Raw genomic sequence first — 16,580 nt, 5'->3', positions numbered from 1 at the left:
ACACCAAAGGCTAAGAATCATTCAGCCTCTATGCACCCCTAGGTGCATAGATGGTGGGTAGTGCTGGTCGGGAGTCTAGAACTAATTTCAAGAATTCAAAAATGGCTACAAAATTATTGAAGGTGATGGAGCCTACCCGGCTCTGTTCCACCCTGAACGTTGACCCTCATAACTTCTGTTTCGAAGCTTTAAAAATCAACGTTTCGTCTTGTGCGGTCCTATTTCATCCTTTGCAAAGATATCTGCGTAAGGTTTTAGTTTTCGGTTTTTCCTTTTCTTCGAGTGAAAGGCAATTTTTTACCTAGATCTCATTACCAAATTATGCATTTTTGTAGAAATTGTTTAGGATTATATATTTAGATTATTTCCCACTGAGCCCTTTGTATTCAAGACTCGGAATGCTATTTAGTCTGAAATTTGAATTAAAGTCGATCCTCACTTTGATTTTCACTTACGACGTAAGCATAAGCAAAAGATTATCAAAACATGCCATACTTGTTTATTTATACTTACGCTTGTTTTTATAGAACGTTGACCTTACTTTGGAAAATATATCTGCAAATGTAAATTAACACGCGAATTGGGGGGTTTTATTTCTTAAAGCTATTCTTAAACTACAGAAATATCTAAATTAAATACATTCAAGAATGTGCAGTTATCTTTTTTTGTGTAAATATCCTTATATTCAAATTGCTCCTCAAGTACAAATGTGAAAAATGTACAAAAGATATGAGTTTGGCAGAAGCACCGGGGATAGTTGAAAATTAATTTTTTGCGTTTTTTGGGGACTTCAGAAAATGACTAATATATTTTTTAGTTGTAAAAAAAATATTCTTGAAAATATTGCCTCTTGCCGGTGCAACCGCTTTTAGTATTTAAGTGAATCTCTACGTATATTCTTAATACAAGTCTTTGTAGATTGGATTTTTTCAGTTTTCTTATATGAATGAATGTGCTATATATTCCAGTGCAAGATCAGAATACTAGAAATGTCTACGGCAATATGAGTATGCAACTTCTAATAGTCTCATGCTATTCCTGCTACAAGTCTATGTAGATTGAATGCGCTTAACAATACAGTTTTCAATGAATAAATGTCATTACATCCAAGTACCATGCATCAAATTAAATGTTTAAATGTATGTTTTTTCTCGTGCACCCTTTTTGCCTCGTCTATCCTTGGGTTGGTCGAGTTTTTCTTCAGCAATATGCTCCTCGCGTTTCTTCTTGAGGAGAAGGTTGCTAGGCATGTCGGGAATGGCGTATGCAAGAAGACGTTTGAACACCGACATCGTGAACTGAAAGACAAATATGAAAACGAAGCGACCGGCCATTACTTCCCAATGTTGTGCTGTGTAGTGGTCCGCGTTGCCAAAAGTTCTGTAACCAGTGTATCTGCAATGTTTAAAATAGATACCAATTAATTATTAGCAATAAAAGATCAACAGAATTTGCGTATTCCAACTGTATGAAAGCCAAAATCAAATCTGTGTCTCTCAGGCAAGGGGAACTCGTTAAAGCAATTCATAACCCAAATATGAACTAGAACCTTGTGTACTAGATATATTTTGACTTCGCCAAAATTCTATAGTTACGAATGAGTCAAGCCCACTGATATGTATATCAGACTGGATAACGCATCTCTAGCGAAAATTGAAGCCGGGAGATCGATCATTTGCGACTGGCTTCTTAGGGGGTATCCGTCCCACTTTATTATACTTTTGTATTACAAAATCACAGTTTTCGCGTTTTTATTCCTTTTACAAACTTCTGATTAAGGCAAAATTTTTATGACATGTCGAGGAAAACCGGTAGAAAGTTTTAACCCTGAAGCTCTGTTTTCTTGGCTTTGTAACGACTGAAAAATAAGATGGCAAGTTTTATTGAAATTTGAAAGTTGAAGGTGACGAGAACAATTTCAGCCGTACGAGGAATTTTTAGAAGATGAATACTTAAACTACAAATTTACAACAAAGTAAGAACAAAGGTATTCATATGTTCAACATATTCATCGATATTGAAGTTGTTCACATAGGAACTGGTTGAAAACTTTGCTTCGCTTAATGACAACATTTACTTCGCATATTTTGATGATGTACATCTCGTAGAGTTTGATGATACCGTTTTCAAATTACTATTGTTCATCCAAATGTCTTTCAGATTATTTTTCAATGTTGATTTGTTTTGTTTCTTCACTGATATAATAAAGACGTGATTTGAAATTATTATGATATTAGCGATGTGAATAACAAAGTGTTGTTAAATAAGTAAATTTGTAGCAATCTTCCATAAACGTCATTGCAGATGAAATTTTGATAGCAGTAGTAGGATTCTGTAATATTTCTACATTTTTTAAGAAGCAGAGCATCATATAATCTCCAGTTTGTTTCAAAACAATGCAAGACAAAAAAGTTTGTCTTCTTGGCTTTATAATGGCAGAAAATTGAGATGCCTTGTGCCACCTCAATTTTCTGCCATTATAAAGCCAAGAAGACAAACTTTTTAGGATTAAATATCTTTGCCGGTTGTTCTGTCCCTTTCACAAAATTTTTGAATCAAAAGTTTGTAGAACGAATAAAAACGCAAAAACTGTGATTTTGTGTTACAAAAGTATAGTAAAGTGGGACCGATACCCCACACGAAGGTCATAATCAGATGAGTCAACTTCCGGCTTCAATTATCTTACTATATTTTATACATGGATGCGTTATCTAGTGTAATATACATATCAGTGGTCAAGCCGCCATCTTGAAAGGTTGCAAAACTGACGATATTTACGACTAATATCTGCTTTTTCAGAGTTTATATAAAGTTTCAAAATCCATAGTCTAGGTTTGTTTTTTAAAATGTTCGATAGAACTTGTTTTTTAAACTTTCTTTCAACTTGTTTTTTATTTTGTGTTTTGCTTTTTGCTTCCTTTGAAAACGGTGTCCTTGCCTCACCTTGACAGAGTAGTTAGACGACTAGAGGGTTGGGTTCTAAATCATTGTTTACCAAGGTGTTGTGAGAACTGAGAAGAAGCAATTCTGCTTGAATAACTGCTGAACTGCCTAGAGACGCACGCATTTAAGGAACGCAAACTTTTTGAAATCATGTTTCAACATCTCATGACGGCATTATCAAAGATAGAGGAAAAGTTCGTTTGTTATATAAAATATACGTGGTGTAACAGAAAAAGTTGACATGTAGAAAAGTTCTGTAAATAGACTGTTTAGAACATTAGACATCATTTTCACATAAACATGTTACTTTTCAAGTTTTTTGGTCGTTCAAGTTTCGAATTGGTTACTTTAATATTGCCATACTGCAACGCTAGGATACAAAAGGCTAAAAAATGCCAATGTGCTTTCATTCAGCCGACAAAACGCATAAAAACACGAGCACAATTTTTGAAGAGTGCTTTGGTCTTACAATAATGAGAATACTGACCTACAGTAAAGCGGACGTTTGACACCTTCAACTTTATACTTCTCATCAGGTCTCGACTCATTGTTCCACAAGGTGGTGTCGTAATATGACAGACTGTTGTTCAAATAGCCGTCGAGTGATTCGTCAGGGCTGTAACTGTATTTATATACCATCTTTGGGATGAAGTCGGAGGTAAACGCTATTACAAATGCATTTACGAGAACAGAGAATGCAGAAAGGGCTTCGAGGATCGGGTACCAGGCGCCAATATCCTCAGCCATCTTCGGAAATGGTCGTTGCTGGTCGCGAATGAAATTGACGGCGTCAACACGGATTTCCAGAATGCCATTTATGAATGCAAAAAACGGAGCCAATGGGAATGCAGCAACAAACATCATAACAAAACCGAGCTGTAAGACTACAAAGGAAAAGAGAAGATGGTGTCAAATTAGGATTGTACACTGAACTGAATTTATAACCGAAAGGATATCTTCTGGTAATGCCTGCATGTACTTAAACAAAGCCAAATTTTACCTGGAAGTAATTCCCCTATTTATGCATTGAAGTAAAGTCCCGTATTATACCTGACTGTCCCAATTGCCGGGAGTGGGAAGATATGAACTGGTTAAATGGCTGCTTTCAAATTTGCAGAAGAGAGTCTTCAAGTTAGTTAAGTCCATGATAATATATATAATGAAAATGCTCAATGCATATTTGCCTTGGTTGAGCGAATATTTGGATTTAGCCTGTTTTTTTATGATGAAAGTCAATACAGTATAAAATATCTAGTGGGGATATTGGAGAAATTTAAGAAAATCAAAACATGACAATATCAAATAATACATTGGACAAAACCTTTGAACGACAAAAGAAAAATTTTCACGGTTGTAACACAGTAGCAATGTAAGCGAGATCTTTTGATACCTACCAACTTCCAAGTACTCCCAGAACAACGTTCCTTCCGAAGCAGGAAGAAAATAATCTTGTTCCCATTGTGGTAAATGTGTTAGGCTTTCTTTCTGCGTGTTACGTTCATTCCACAACTTCGTCAAATAGCTAAAATAAAGCAAAGGGTTTTAATTTAACACGATTTATATAATATAAGCGAAGTAAATTGTAGATTGATGTCAATGTAGGCCGTCAGTAAAACACAATTGTGAGAAATAAATTTTACAGTTATCAATAGCAAATCACCTGAAAATGTGGAACAGCAGGGAACTGTTGTTTTATTGAATGAAACTACTGGAAACATAGAGTATTGTTGTCTTTGACCGGCATTGTTTCAAACTGTTTACTTCGTTCTCAGTTCAAGTCATAAATGTAGCTTGGTGTGTACGTGTTATGTGTGTATAAATGGCTTCAATGTCTTTAATGAAACACTTACGGTATCATTACTTCAGTAACGTTGCTGATGATTTGCTGCCCCACCATAATTATAACCAATTGTATGCACAACTCTACCAAGCATCCTTGTGGTCCGCACGTGTCTAGTCGCCAGTCCTTCACCCCAAAAGGTCGGAGGTAATGTCCGGGAGTACCCACAAACAGGTTGATCTTGAAAAAAGCAATGTAGAACAGGGAAGAGTACATGTTCACAAATTGGTAGATGTACATTTTCACCGTGTAGCTGTCCTCCCAGTCCGTCTGAGTACGCGGATTCTGCCAGTTTGTAAGCCAATATGCAACGTACTGATACACAAACTTGAGGATATTAATGAAGATGAGATTAAGGACAGCCGCCGACATGGACGTGAGGACTTTGGCGTTCTTGCGAACACTCGCATCACCACTCTTTGCAGCAGCCGCATAAACAGCCGTTCGATATAGAACAACACCGATCACAACAGATATAACTAGAGTAATCATGAAAGTAACGATGCTGATAACACCTGCGTACTTCCTGAAGATGGTCGTCCTCGGTGTGTACGGCTCCATACGATTAGTGACCGGGTTTTCACGAAGTGTTGTAACGACCGCCGCATACTCTGGTCTGACTTGTTCCTCCACCTCTTCAAAATCAGACGTATGCCATTTATAAGAAAGGGTCGCCTGTAGACGTTTCCAAAGCTCTAGGAAGAGCGTTGACCATATAGACATAATACAGGCAAAGGCAATGGTGAAGTTGTTGTCGAAGAAATGAGCCACGCGCATGTACGTACAGGAATCTTTTAGATACCAGTACCAACATTGTTTATCGCAAAGTGGACACATTACGTAAGCGGTCTGGTTACTGTCACAAACATCCTTCACAGGAGGGAAGCTGTAAGAGTCGCCAACTCCGTAAAGGAACGCTATGAAGCCAAGGAAGGCAACAGGTGCTAACATTGTGCAATAGAAACCAAGCCAGGCAAAGTACAGTGCAATAGATGTTCCAAGGTAATCTTTAATCGAGTCAAGCGGCTGATACTTGTACCATTTTCTAAAGCGCGCCCACTCCCATCGCAATCGCTGGCGTTGATTTTCTGGCTCACCACCCTCTGGGACCTAAAATAAAGCCAAGTGCCTCTATCAGCAAAAACTTCTGTTAGCAAAATAAAAACTTGGTGTAATATTTAACGTTTCGGTAAAAAAGTTTTCAATTCAGTCAAATTGTATTGCTTTTTGTTGTGGAGGGTTAAAGTTGCCTTTCAATGGACCTTGTCCATCGTGGGATAAAGTCTGGTCTAGCCAACTTCTGACGTCATCCAAGGTAGTCAGTATATATATCCTGCATGACGTCACAAAGGTAAGTCGTTCCAAACTTTTCGAACGACGGACAAGGTCCATCAAAAGGAGCATTTTTTCTAACTTTAAATAGCGATAAAAATAGAAAGATCTGACAAACTTAAAAACTTTTTTCACTGATATGTTGAAAATCACACCTAAATTTACTATCGCTATTGCAAATTTTTGCCAAAAGGGGCACTTTAAAAGAAATTGGAACTTTGGACAACATGTATAAGCATCGTCGAAATCAATGAAAAGTGAACAGTTTGCTAATTTTCTTTCAAAAGCAAAATAATTGTTGGGATAATGAGAAATGGCCCATGAAAAAACTTTTCGAATTATTTAAACTCTAGAGAAAATGTGCACACGGTCTACAAGCAACAATTTCTTTTCACAAATTTTAATAGGAGAAATATAACACCATAACAGCTTGTTCACAACTTGTTTCATTTCTGGTATTTTTGCCCTATGGGTGAAGCGGCAAGGAGATGCGTGCCAAAGAGAAAACGAAGTTTTAGTTGTTAAAAATTTTCGCTCATTATTTGTTCAAACTATCTCATCTATCTCATCAAAGAAAACTATCTCATCACCCATGCAGAGTCTTAAATTTTAGTGCATATTTTGAATAAGATTTACTATAACAGTGTTTTTCTGTATGATAAAAGCTACATAATCAATGCATGAGTTGTCCTTTGTGCGTCACTTCCGGTGCAGAGTCAACTACTTCTAGGCCCAAAAAGCCCATGAAAATAAATTTTAATCCACCAAGTCTATTGCAAATATTCTTAAAATCAAGTTATCTATTTAAAGAAGTTATTTCCCTGAACCTCGTTTAGGCATTTGAAAAAATTGAAGCAATAAAGACTGTAAAGAATGAATACAACACTAACCTCACACGGTCCGTCGTGCAATGGATAAATTCCCTTGAACGCGTTGGTGAACTTCAAATTAGCAATACCAACAACCTTGTTCAAATCCTCCGAGTCCTCGAATGGCGTCTGTCCCATGATTCTTTCGACCATGCGTACACGGTCGGTGGGAGTAAAGAATGTATCATGGTTATCAATGCCCACAAACTCGGCCTCATGCTCCTTTGTAAAGTACGCCGTGAAATACATAACGTCGTCTGGTGTAATACGTCTTTCGTATTCTAAAGGATTTGCATTGTTGAATTTTGCCACCAACTGCTCGCCAAACACGGTTTCAAGTGTCGATGGAATTTTTATGTCCGATTTTTGCAAGGGCATGCGCAGAAACATCTCTTCGGCCATTTTTGTCAGTACTTCCCAAGGTGCATGAATCTTGACAAAACACGTCGTTGGCTTCTTGTCGTTTGTGTCCTGCAAACGGGAAAAATTTTCTGATCATAAGCTTAGATAATAAAAATACTTTTACATGAATACTTTTAATATAAATACTTTAGATTTCTAGAAAAATCTAAAGAAAATAATTCAAATAAATAATGGCAATGATCTAAAATTTACATAGCACGGAAAAACATGTGGGCTTGCTAGGCACTGGGTCTGGAGTTGATTGTACTTTCTTCAAACATATGAAAATTTAATTTAATTTCATTGAAATAGTCAGGTGCCTTTTACAATTTTACATTAAACACTGAGCATCTTTATAAAATACAAAAGAACAGAAAGTTCAAATAACAATTTGTAATTTTGTAGCTAATTATTTAATTTTTTATATTTGTCATTTAGTAATTTATGTAATTTAGTATCTTTTGTAATTTAGTAATTTTAAAAATTGGTAAATTTAAAAGGACTAAGTTTCAGTAGCTATTTACAATTTAATTCATAGCTTTCTGCTTTGAAGCGTTTTTTCTGTTTTTCTGATACACCAAAGCAATGGTTTGGGCTGGTGCAAGACGTCATGTAGGCGTCATGACATAAGTTTTAACCATGAAGACACGTTTAAACATTTAATAACTTATTGTATTTAATTTTCCCTTTAAACAGAGAAAAGGACAAAGTTGTTGTTTAAGACCTTATTTACACTACTAACGTTAATTAGAACTAATAAGTACAACAAACTGGAATATGACTAACAACCAACTTTTAAAGATTGTTTTAAAAGTCTCTCTAGCTGAATATTCGTTTAAATTTTAATAAATAGAAGGATTAAGCTAGACATAAATATTGTTTTGAATTTTGATATCAAAACATCGAGCAAAATCATTCATGCAATTAAAGAGATTTCAATATTGAATTGGCAGCAAACCTCAGCGTTTTTCTTTATTTTTAATTGGTCAATCTCAATGAGAAGACCTTTAGCCTTCAAACCGTCGATGTAGAATTCGCGGATTTTGTTTTTCTTATCTTCTTCTTTTATTTCATCCTCATCATTCAGAGTGGATGGGTCTGGAATCTCGTATACCATAATCATATCGACCATACTGTGTCCATCTCGCATTTTGTTCTTCGATACCTCGTTGTTCACAGAAGGCGATGCCATATTTTCTTCTCCTGCTTCAGGGGAGCTGACCTGATTATCCAACAATATAGCGCCTTCGTCTGAGAAAGAAGAGTTCTGAACGTCACAACTAGATTCAATGTTCAAAATAGGGTTTGGCAACCCTGTAGACATATTTCTCAATATATAGTAAGTGCGAGAACATTAACGATGCGCGACGCCCCGCCTTTCAAAACATTCATTCCTACTCAAATACGATGCTATTTGCTTAACTAGGTCAAAAGAAACATTCAAATCCTTTGACACGTCAATTATTCTAACACATTCAACGGGATGTGCGAATTCTTAGGTAATAAATATCTACAATTCGCTTACATGCAATTGCATTTTACAGTTGCGAAATGTAAAATATGCAAAAATGCACATTGACAACATTCCCACAACTTCATATCAAAGATTTTGCGATTTGTCGATCTCATTTTGATTTACATTTGACAAACTTGAATCATTATGTATCACAAACAAAACCTTCGCACGTTTTATACATTGCAATTCAGAACATTTTTTGTTTTGTAGTAAAAGGATGTGATGATAAGCTTATACACAGACATTCGCTGACATGGCAACATTCAGCTTATCAGGGAATGTTGCAACGCTGTTTATGCCACTCTTAGGTCCTGATTTTGCATAAACAGAGATAGTGCAGAGGGCTCAACTCAACGATTATTTCATTTGAGGCATTTAGGTATTCCTTAAAGCAAAAATTTGTGACATATGCCACAATTCAAAATGTGATTCTGAATATAGAATATAAATACAACAAGCGCTCGAACGTATATTGGCTTTAGAATGATTTATGACCCACAATAAACATTTCGGGTGACCCCTAAAGAAAGTGAATATGTATACCAACTTTTCACGCCAACCGCGGCTTCGTTTGACTGCAGTTCCATTTCTCAAATCAATATATTTTGAGAAAAATCAACACATTTAAATAAAGTTGTCGAACACCTCGATAGCAAGTCTTTCAGAATAAGAAATTTTTAAACATTGAATTCTTTGATATTATTCGACTGCAAAATTTGCGGTCAACTACATATATAAGTGTCTTATGACCTTTATGTTGTTGTGAAACATGATGTTTTGGTATGCTAATTGCCATAATAGAATCTTTAGGGGCCGATTACATGGACCGAGTTGTCCCGTTAAGGTGAGTTGTCTCGGGAATCCGGGTTAGCTTTTTTCAAGCGATTACATGGACCGAGTTGTCCCGGCAGGGTTAGTTCTCTAGGGTACTCGGGCTCCTGGCTCCGGGAGAGACTTTGAATTTCTTGCGGGAAAATATGGCGAACATTTTGTAAACAATGAATTTTTCGCATCACTCCATTCTTGTTTACTGTCTACTTTTTCAATTTTATTGTTTCATTTACTTACGGGCAGCACACAAGCAATACGTTCACAGAGTTTTTTATAGTTACTATGCCACAAAAAAATCAGTAGCTGAGAAAAAAGCACGATACATAAGAGCTAGGAAACTTAGTCGGAAAAAGCGAGCTATATGGACCAAAAAAGGAAGAACTGACTTATGGTGGAAGAATATGCTTGATGGAGTTACCCCAGATGATGAGTGGAAGCGAAACTTTAGAATGTCGAAAGAGGGATTTTTTCAATTGTGCGAGGAGTTGCGACCTTACATTTCTGAAGGAATAAACACTCCAAATTACAGGTCACTCTCTCGTGAAAAAAAACTCGCTATCACTTTATATTACCTAAAAGACACTGGTTCTATTTGGATGACGGCAAATGCCTTTGGTGTTCATCAATGTACAGTTTCTAAAATCGTTTTAGCTGTTTGCAATGCAATTTGTATACATCTTTGTCCAATATATCTGCACCTTCCACAAACGGTAGTGGAAATGAGGAAAAAAGTGGCTGAGTTTGAAACAAGGTTTGGCATGACTCAGGCATTTGGCTGCATTGATGGTACTCACATTCCCATTCAAAGACCGTTGGTTGATTCTCAAGATTACTTCAATTATAAACAGTTTTTCTCCATTAATGTTCAAGCTGTTTGTGATTCAAATGGCTTATTCATGGATGTTGACTGCAGGTGGCCTGGCAGCGTCCATGATGCGAAAGTATTTTCAAACTCATTCATAAATAATGAACTAAAATTGGGAAGATTACCACAAACCTTCACTCATGTTTTACCTGGTCATGACAAGATACCTAACTACCTCATAGGTGACCCAGCATATCCTTTAACACCCAACTGCATTAAAGAATACCAATCATGCTTAAGCAATGATGAGGTAGTTTTTAACAACATGCTAAGAGCCGCAAGAAACCCAGTAGAATGTGCATTTGGCCGCCTAAAAGCTAGATGGTCAATTTTGACAAGAAAAATGAACCTTAAACTGGATGCAGTACCAAAAGTTATTTTAGCTTGTTTTGTTCTCCATAATTTTTGTGAGATGCATAATAGAGACATGGATGAGGAGATTGTCCAAAATCAAATAGCTAGGAACAGAGATGAAGAAATAGCCCACAAAAACAGCCCAGATCCAGTGTACTCAAGTACCACCAGGGAAGGAGAACTAGTCAGAGACACACTAAAACAATATGTTAATGCACATTTGCTTTACTAGTCTTTTTAATATTCTCAAAACAACAGTTTTTTTCTTCAAATACATGTTTATTTCATAAACAAAGAACATTTGTTCCACTCTAACAAGAACAATGTAACATAAAGAATTACTCAGTAAGAATTCAACATAAAAAATAAAACAAGCATGATGTTTTTAACAAATAAAATGTTAAAAGTCAATATTGATGTTGATGTGGTTGCAAGGGTTCTCCATTGCTTTCTACATGGGGAATATAGAAAGACTGGCCAGACATATCAGGTGGAAATATGTAATTAGAGGTATTAATACCTTGGTGAAACTGTGGCATAAGATTTGTGGACTGCATTCGATCTGATGGGTATGGTGGCCTGATGTGCTGTGACGATTCACATGATTTTTGAATTGAAGAAGCAAGAGCAGTCATTGAAGCACTAATTGCCTTCAAAGACTCTGCAAATAATAAATTGGATTCTTTCAAGGAATTTGATATCTCTTTACGAAATTGTTGTTCATCTTTTGATTCTTGCATCAAGATTTTGTCGCGTTGGGAAGCTGATAACTGACGTTCCATGTGCCTACGTTTGTTATCAATCAATGTGGGTACCACATTCATTTTCCGCTTGCTTCCTATTGCTTCATGCTTTTCTTTCTCACTAAAAGTATTCTCGCATTCTGCTATGGATTCATGATGAGAACTATCAGATATGCGACAAGATTCTTCAATTTCATCAGACAAAGTTGTATTAAAGTCATTAATTTCCAAGCCTTCCTCATCTTCTTTTTCTGCTGATTGTACACCAAATTGCAATGGTTCTGTTGCAGGTGATCCTCCCCATATTTTGACCATAACATCATAAAACTCCATAACCATTTTTCCTGAGCCTGATCTTGTACCTGAGGTAACAGCATTACTGAATTTCTGTCGCAGATGTTTTATTTTTTCTTGAACTCGAGTATATCCTCGTCGAATTTGGGCTTTGAATTTTTCACATGACCTTGTATAATCCTCCTTATTGTCTTCTTCAGTATATGCAGGAATCTCTGTCGGCCCAAACAATGAACCGTCACGATATTTGTTGGCCAAAATAATTCTAACTGCTTCATATTGTTTAACTTTGTCTGCATTGAAGTCTGAGTTTCTATACTCCATTTGAGATTTGTACTCAAGCAACCCTTCCAGTAAATCCTTAACCATTTCTAACGTCCATTGAAAGCGATTATCTATGTCGATCGTGGCAGATTTTCTAGATTTTTTACTTTTCTTTGCATTATCGTTTATAGAGCTTTCCGCCATTTTGCAAATTTAAACTAAGTGCGCATGCTTCACACAATAGCTTTCAACTCGCTTACCCGGGGCAACTCGGGAAAAAGTGATTACATGAGCGAACGAGACAATTTTCATCCCGGATAACCGAGTTGTCCCGGCTTTCAACAGCCGATATCCCAGCAAAGCGAGTTGACTCGTTTCCCATGTAATCACAGTGCTGTTTTTAATAGTAATTATAAAAGAGGCCGCGGTATCGGTAAAATTGTCTCACCTCGGCTAACCGGGACAACTCGGTCCATGTAATCGGCCCCTTAGAATGATCCGAAGTGATGACTAGAATTTTCTGAGTACTGAAAATGGGAAGACTTATAATTAGTAATGACATCTGCAAGGCCTGTTTAATTTGAAGCGAAAATCGTCATTGAAACTTGATGTCATGTGTTATGAGGAGATGACGATAAATATAAAATGAACACAATCAACTTCGTAGCATGCGGCTAATATATTTAAAACGCACGAAGTTTATTTTCTTTCAAAATGGCTTGGAACAAAAACAGTGATTTGAAATACTGCCCTGCAAAAATTAGTACTACCATTAACCTTCGAGCAAGTTGACATGTGGAAGATTTCGATTACTTTTACAGCACAATGCCCACAATAGTTTTTGGTTGTGAGTCAAATTAAAGATATAAATATGATTGGCAAAAGAATGCACTCCAGTGAGGTTTACATTGTCTCGCTTGTATAATTTAGTTGAAAAATAAATCAATTCAACATTGCGTATGTTAGTCGTAAATTATCGCAAGGGCAGGGTTAACGCTCTCACTTCGTATGTTTAAACCAAAATTACAAATCAATCAAAAAATTATAAGGCTTAATGAGAAATGCACCAACATTACAGGGATGAGGTAATAGTCTTTAGGTATTTACCGGGTTGAATGTCCTGGGTTGGGGGGATTGAATGCCGTGGATCAAGGGTTGAACGTCGTGTGTCAACAACTCACGAGTGAACAATTGCAAGTGTAAAGCTTACACAAAAAGTTAAACAATACAGGCTGTTTCAAGCGTTCTATACATATATACATTTTACATACATCCAAAAATGACAAAAATTTTCAAAATGCACGTTTAATTTGACGAGAAGTGAACGTGTACAAGCTATATTGTATGCAGCGTTTACTGGAATATCATATATACGCATGATGTCAGTGATGCTTTGGAATTCTTCACTCACTAACTTCTATCGAAAGCTTTTTAATTGTACTTACAAATACACAAAAACATCGATTTGAGCTTCAAGTAAATACAATCATGTAAATATGTTTATTCAATGCACGCTAAATCAGCCAACAACAATCGCTAAATGTAGGTCACAAGTACCTTTCTTTTTCGAGTTATCCATTTCCATTTCGAAAGAGCTTTAATCGGATTCACAGACGAATGGCAAAGACGTAAAATATTAAATCATAGATCATCTGTACTACATTTAGACGAACCTGGCCATCGAAAAACCTCAGTTCAACGATATGGTCATATGTGGGAGTTGGTCATTTTGATACTCTATACTTCCTTAATGTATCTATACAAGCGCAGACGCAATATGCATTGTTTAATCTATGAATAATTATGAAAGAAGCTTGATGCCTGTGTTGATGATGCTAATCACACACAGCCAGATTTTAGACATTACACTTCTATGTATGAACAATAGAGTAATAATATCCGTAGGTAAACGAACACAATGACAATCGAAAACTAGATGGTGAAACTGGTCTTGGAAGTTTCTAAACACATTATAACCAGTGTTCCGTGAATTGCAATCATCGCACATATACCAGTAATTACACTAATGTATTTTAAAGATAACAAAGCAGCCACACTTAAATACTACCTTTTTCAAAGTTAATAGGCGAGTACTTTACGTCGCGGCGATCAACAGGACTTTTCTGTGCGGTATTTCCCATACTCTATCTGCTAAACATGCTTATAAAAACACCAGCTATTGAAGTGTGTGCAATGAAACGAAGTGAAACAGTTCGTCGATTTTTCAATTATGCGTATAGTGCGCATGTGATTTATGTACTAGATGGTAAACACCTTTCCAAATCACAGAAAGATGTATATACTTCTAAAGATGGCTTAGCGAAAAGACATGTACAGCGCAAATTAACTAGTTCATAAATCTCGGCTATAAGTGTAATTTCGAGCAATCCTCCAAGAAGTGTGCTTAAATGTACCCCCCTGATTAGATTAAAACTCTACAGTTCCCGGGAATGAGCCTCTTGTGCATTCACTTTCAAGTCCATTCTATTTACCAGTTGAAAGAATAGCGATTAAATTTCACGTGCTTTTTATCAGCACAGCGTGATAGTCAATACCAATACATTAAGGTCATGAATAGTTGAAAAAGGATGGACGAAAGAAAATTTACGTAGCTAGGAAACAATAGGCGCACTTAATCCCGTTTCAAACGTCGAACTTTACATGAGCCGAATGCATTTGAAACAAAAGATAATAGGAGTTCTATCTCGTGTTATTTAATGCATTCGGCTCACGTAAAGTTCGACGTTTGAAACAGGCCTCCATGTCTGTATGAAGAAAGTACAAGTGTCTCTCGTGCATTTCCTTTTGGTCGCAAAACGTAAAACAAACATATAACAAACAAATATTTGGCTTAGCTGGTTACATAAGAAGGTCTAATTTGTAGTCCATTCGCCAATGAAATAGTCTTCACAAATTATAAGCCTTTACCGAACAAGGACTCGTGCATCAAACGACAAGTCAAAGTGTATGTAAATCAAAGTGAAAACCTACCACTGTCCGGTTCTTTAAACGATTCATAGTTGGTCGGGTTGTTGTTTAACTGCGTACTTTCGTTGTGGGCATTTAAGCTGGCCATAATTTCAGTAGAAAACGTGCTATGTACGTAAGAAATACATCAACAGGCAAACCTAGGCATTTTCTGTTGTAAATTATCCTTAATATTATTTGACCTTAATCTTATTGAACTTATACCCTTTGTATAATAATTATTTTGCATACATAATTATATGCATAGCCAGTCACGCGCGTCTCCTTCTGGTATATTTCTCTTGGATGGGTTTGCGTTGTCTGGTTTGCCTGTACAGGCCCGTTTCCACCAAAGAAAATTTTCCGCGGAAAGCAGAATTTTCCAGGTTGCACGTGTCTTAAGTAATGGAAGAGTGCGATAAAATTTTTCCAAAGGAAAGAAATTGAATGTTTATTCCTGTAGCGGATCCAGAGTTAGTCAAAATAAATTAAAGCTCCTTAATTCTTGACCTGCAATTCAGCAAATCATGCCTGTTGGTGGTATGATACAAAAGAATATTTTATCAGTGCTATTGTTGGCACCAGCCGACGTGGGCGAGCAACATTGTTTGATAAATCTCAAGAGAAAGGTTGATAGTCAATAATTTTAAATTCAAAGTACTTTCTGAAAAACACTTTTTGTTTTGAATTTCTAAAGAATATAATTTCACCAATTGAGATGCCTCTGAGGGGCTTAAAAATGTAAATATACGGCAAAATGTGCTGCAGTAATTTATTTTGACTAACACTAGATCCGCCTCTGGTTTATTTAAGTAGAAATTTTTCAACTTTTTGTAATTAGTCCGATGGAAAATTAGCAGTCAGCAATCAGGGCACATCTGTTAGAAAAAATTAGCATAAAGTAATATGAATTGTTTAAAAAGTATTCGTGATCTACAATTCTTATTTCCCGAATTAAAGTGACAAATTCGCCGTTAGTCGTTGTTTCAACATATATTCGTCTTACAACATGTTTTCTTGTATTTATTTTGTGTGTCCAACCTTGTGTAGTAGCAGTTTCTTATCAGTAAAAGAAGTAATATACGTTTATTTAAGGCCGCAATATCTATATCCACACTGGCATGAATGAAAAATGGAAATGATTGCTGGAAAAACAGATGTCCCGAAAATTTTTCTTTCCAAGCAAAATTTTCGTAAGTGGAACGGGCCTCACCATTAGCGTCTGTTCTCAATGGTTATGCGCATGGTCCTTGCTTTGGTAACTGTCATATGCAACAAATGTAAAAAAAACCTTCATGGTCACTGCATTTCAATTCGGAAAATTTACTAATCCATTTTGAAAGCCTCTTTCTGACAAAAA

At 36.3% G+C, this 16,580-nt stretch overlaps 1 protein-coding gene across 5 annotated transcripts; it reads right to left on the bottom strand.

Moving 5' to 3' along the window:
- Positions 1-568: 568 nt before the first annotated feature.
- Positions 569-15,462, bottom strand: LOC124447966 (anoctamin-4-like). 5 transcript variants are annotated; one of them, XM_046998957.1, is made up of 7 exons: positions 15,245-15,462; positions 8,345-8,637; positions 7,006-7,455; positions 4,794-5,893; positions 4,338-4,465; positions 3,431-3,827; positions 569-1,395 (listed from the first exon to the last, which is right to left on the bottom strand). In XM_046998957.1, the coding sequence occupies exons 1-7, from the start codon at positions 15,327-15,329 to the stop codon at positions 1,134-1,136; spliced, it is 2,715 nt and encodes a 904-aa protein (XP_046854913.1). In that variant the 5' UTR covers positions 15,330-15,462; the 3' UTR covers positions 569-1,133. The 5 variants fall into 5 exon arrangements, with proteins under 5 accessions (XP_046854913.1, XP_046854914.1, XP_046854916.1 ...); XM_046998958.1 differs by lacking the exon at positions 15,245-15,462 and adding an exon at positions 14,322-14,525; XM_046998960.1 differs by lacking the exon at positions 15,245-15,462 and adding an exon at positions 13,811-14,013.
- Positions 15,463-16,580: the final 1,118 nt, after the last annotated feature.

Source organism: Xenia sp. Carnegie-2017, unplaced genomic scaffold, assembly GCF_021976095.1.
Source record: "Xenia sp. Carnegie-2017 unplaced genomic scaffold, XeniaSp_v1 HiC_scaffold_23, whole genome shotgun sequence".
Classification (NCBI taxonomy): domain Eukaryota; kingdom Metazoa; phylum Cnidaria; class Anthozoa; order Malacalcyonacea; family Xeniidae; genus Xenia; species Xenia sp. Carnegie-2017.
This window is presented reverse-complemented; position numbering and strand designations above follow the sequence as displayed.

Bases quoted from the DNA above. Each gene is read 5' to 3' on its own strand.
- LOC124447966 (XM_046998957.1), bottom strand. From the start codon at position 15,329: ATGGCCAGCTTAAATGCCCACAACGAAAGTACGCAGTTAAACAACAAC. The intron at 3,828-4,337 runs GTAGGTATCAAA...TTTCCTTTGTAG, and splicing joins CTGGGAGTACTTGGAAGTTG to TCTTACAGCTCGGTTTTGTT. The intron at 1,396-3,430 runs GTCAGTATTCTC...TAAACATTGCAG, and splicing joins AAACGTCCGCTTTACTGTAG to ATACACTGGTTACAGAACTT.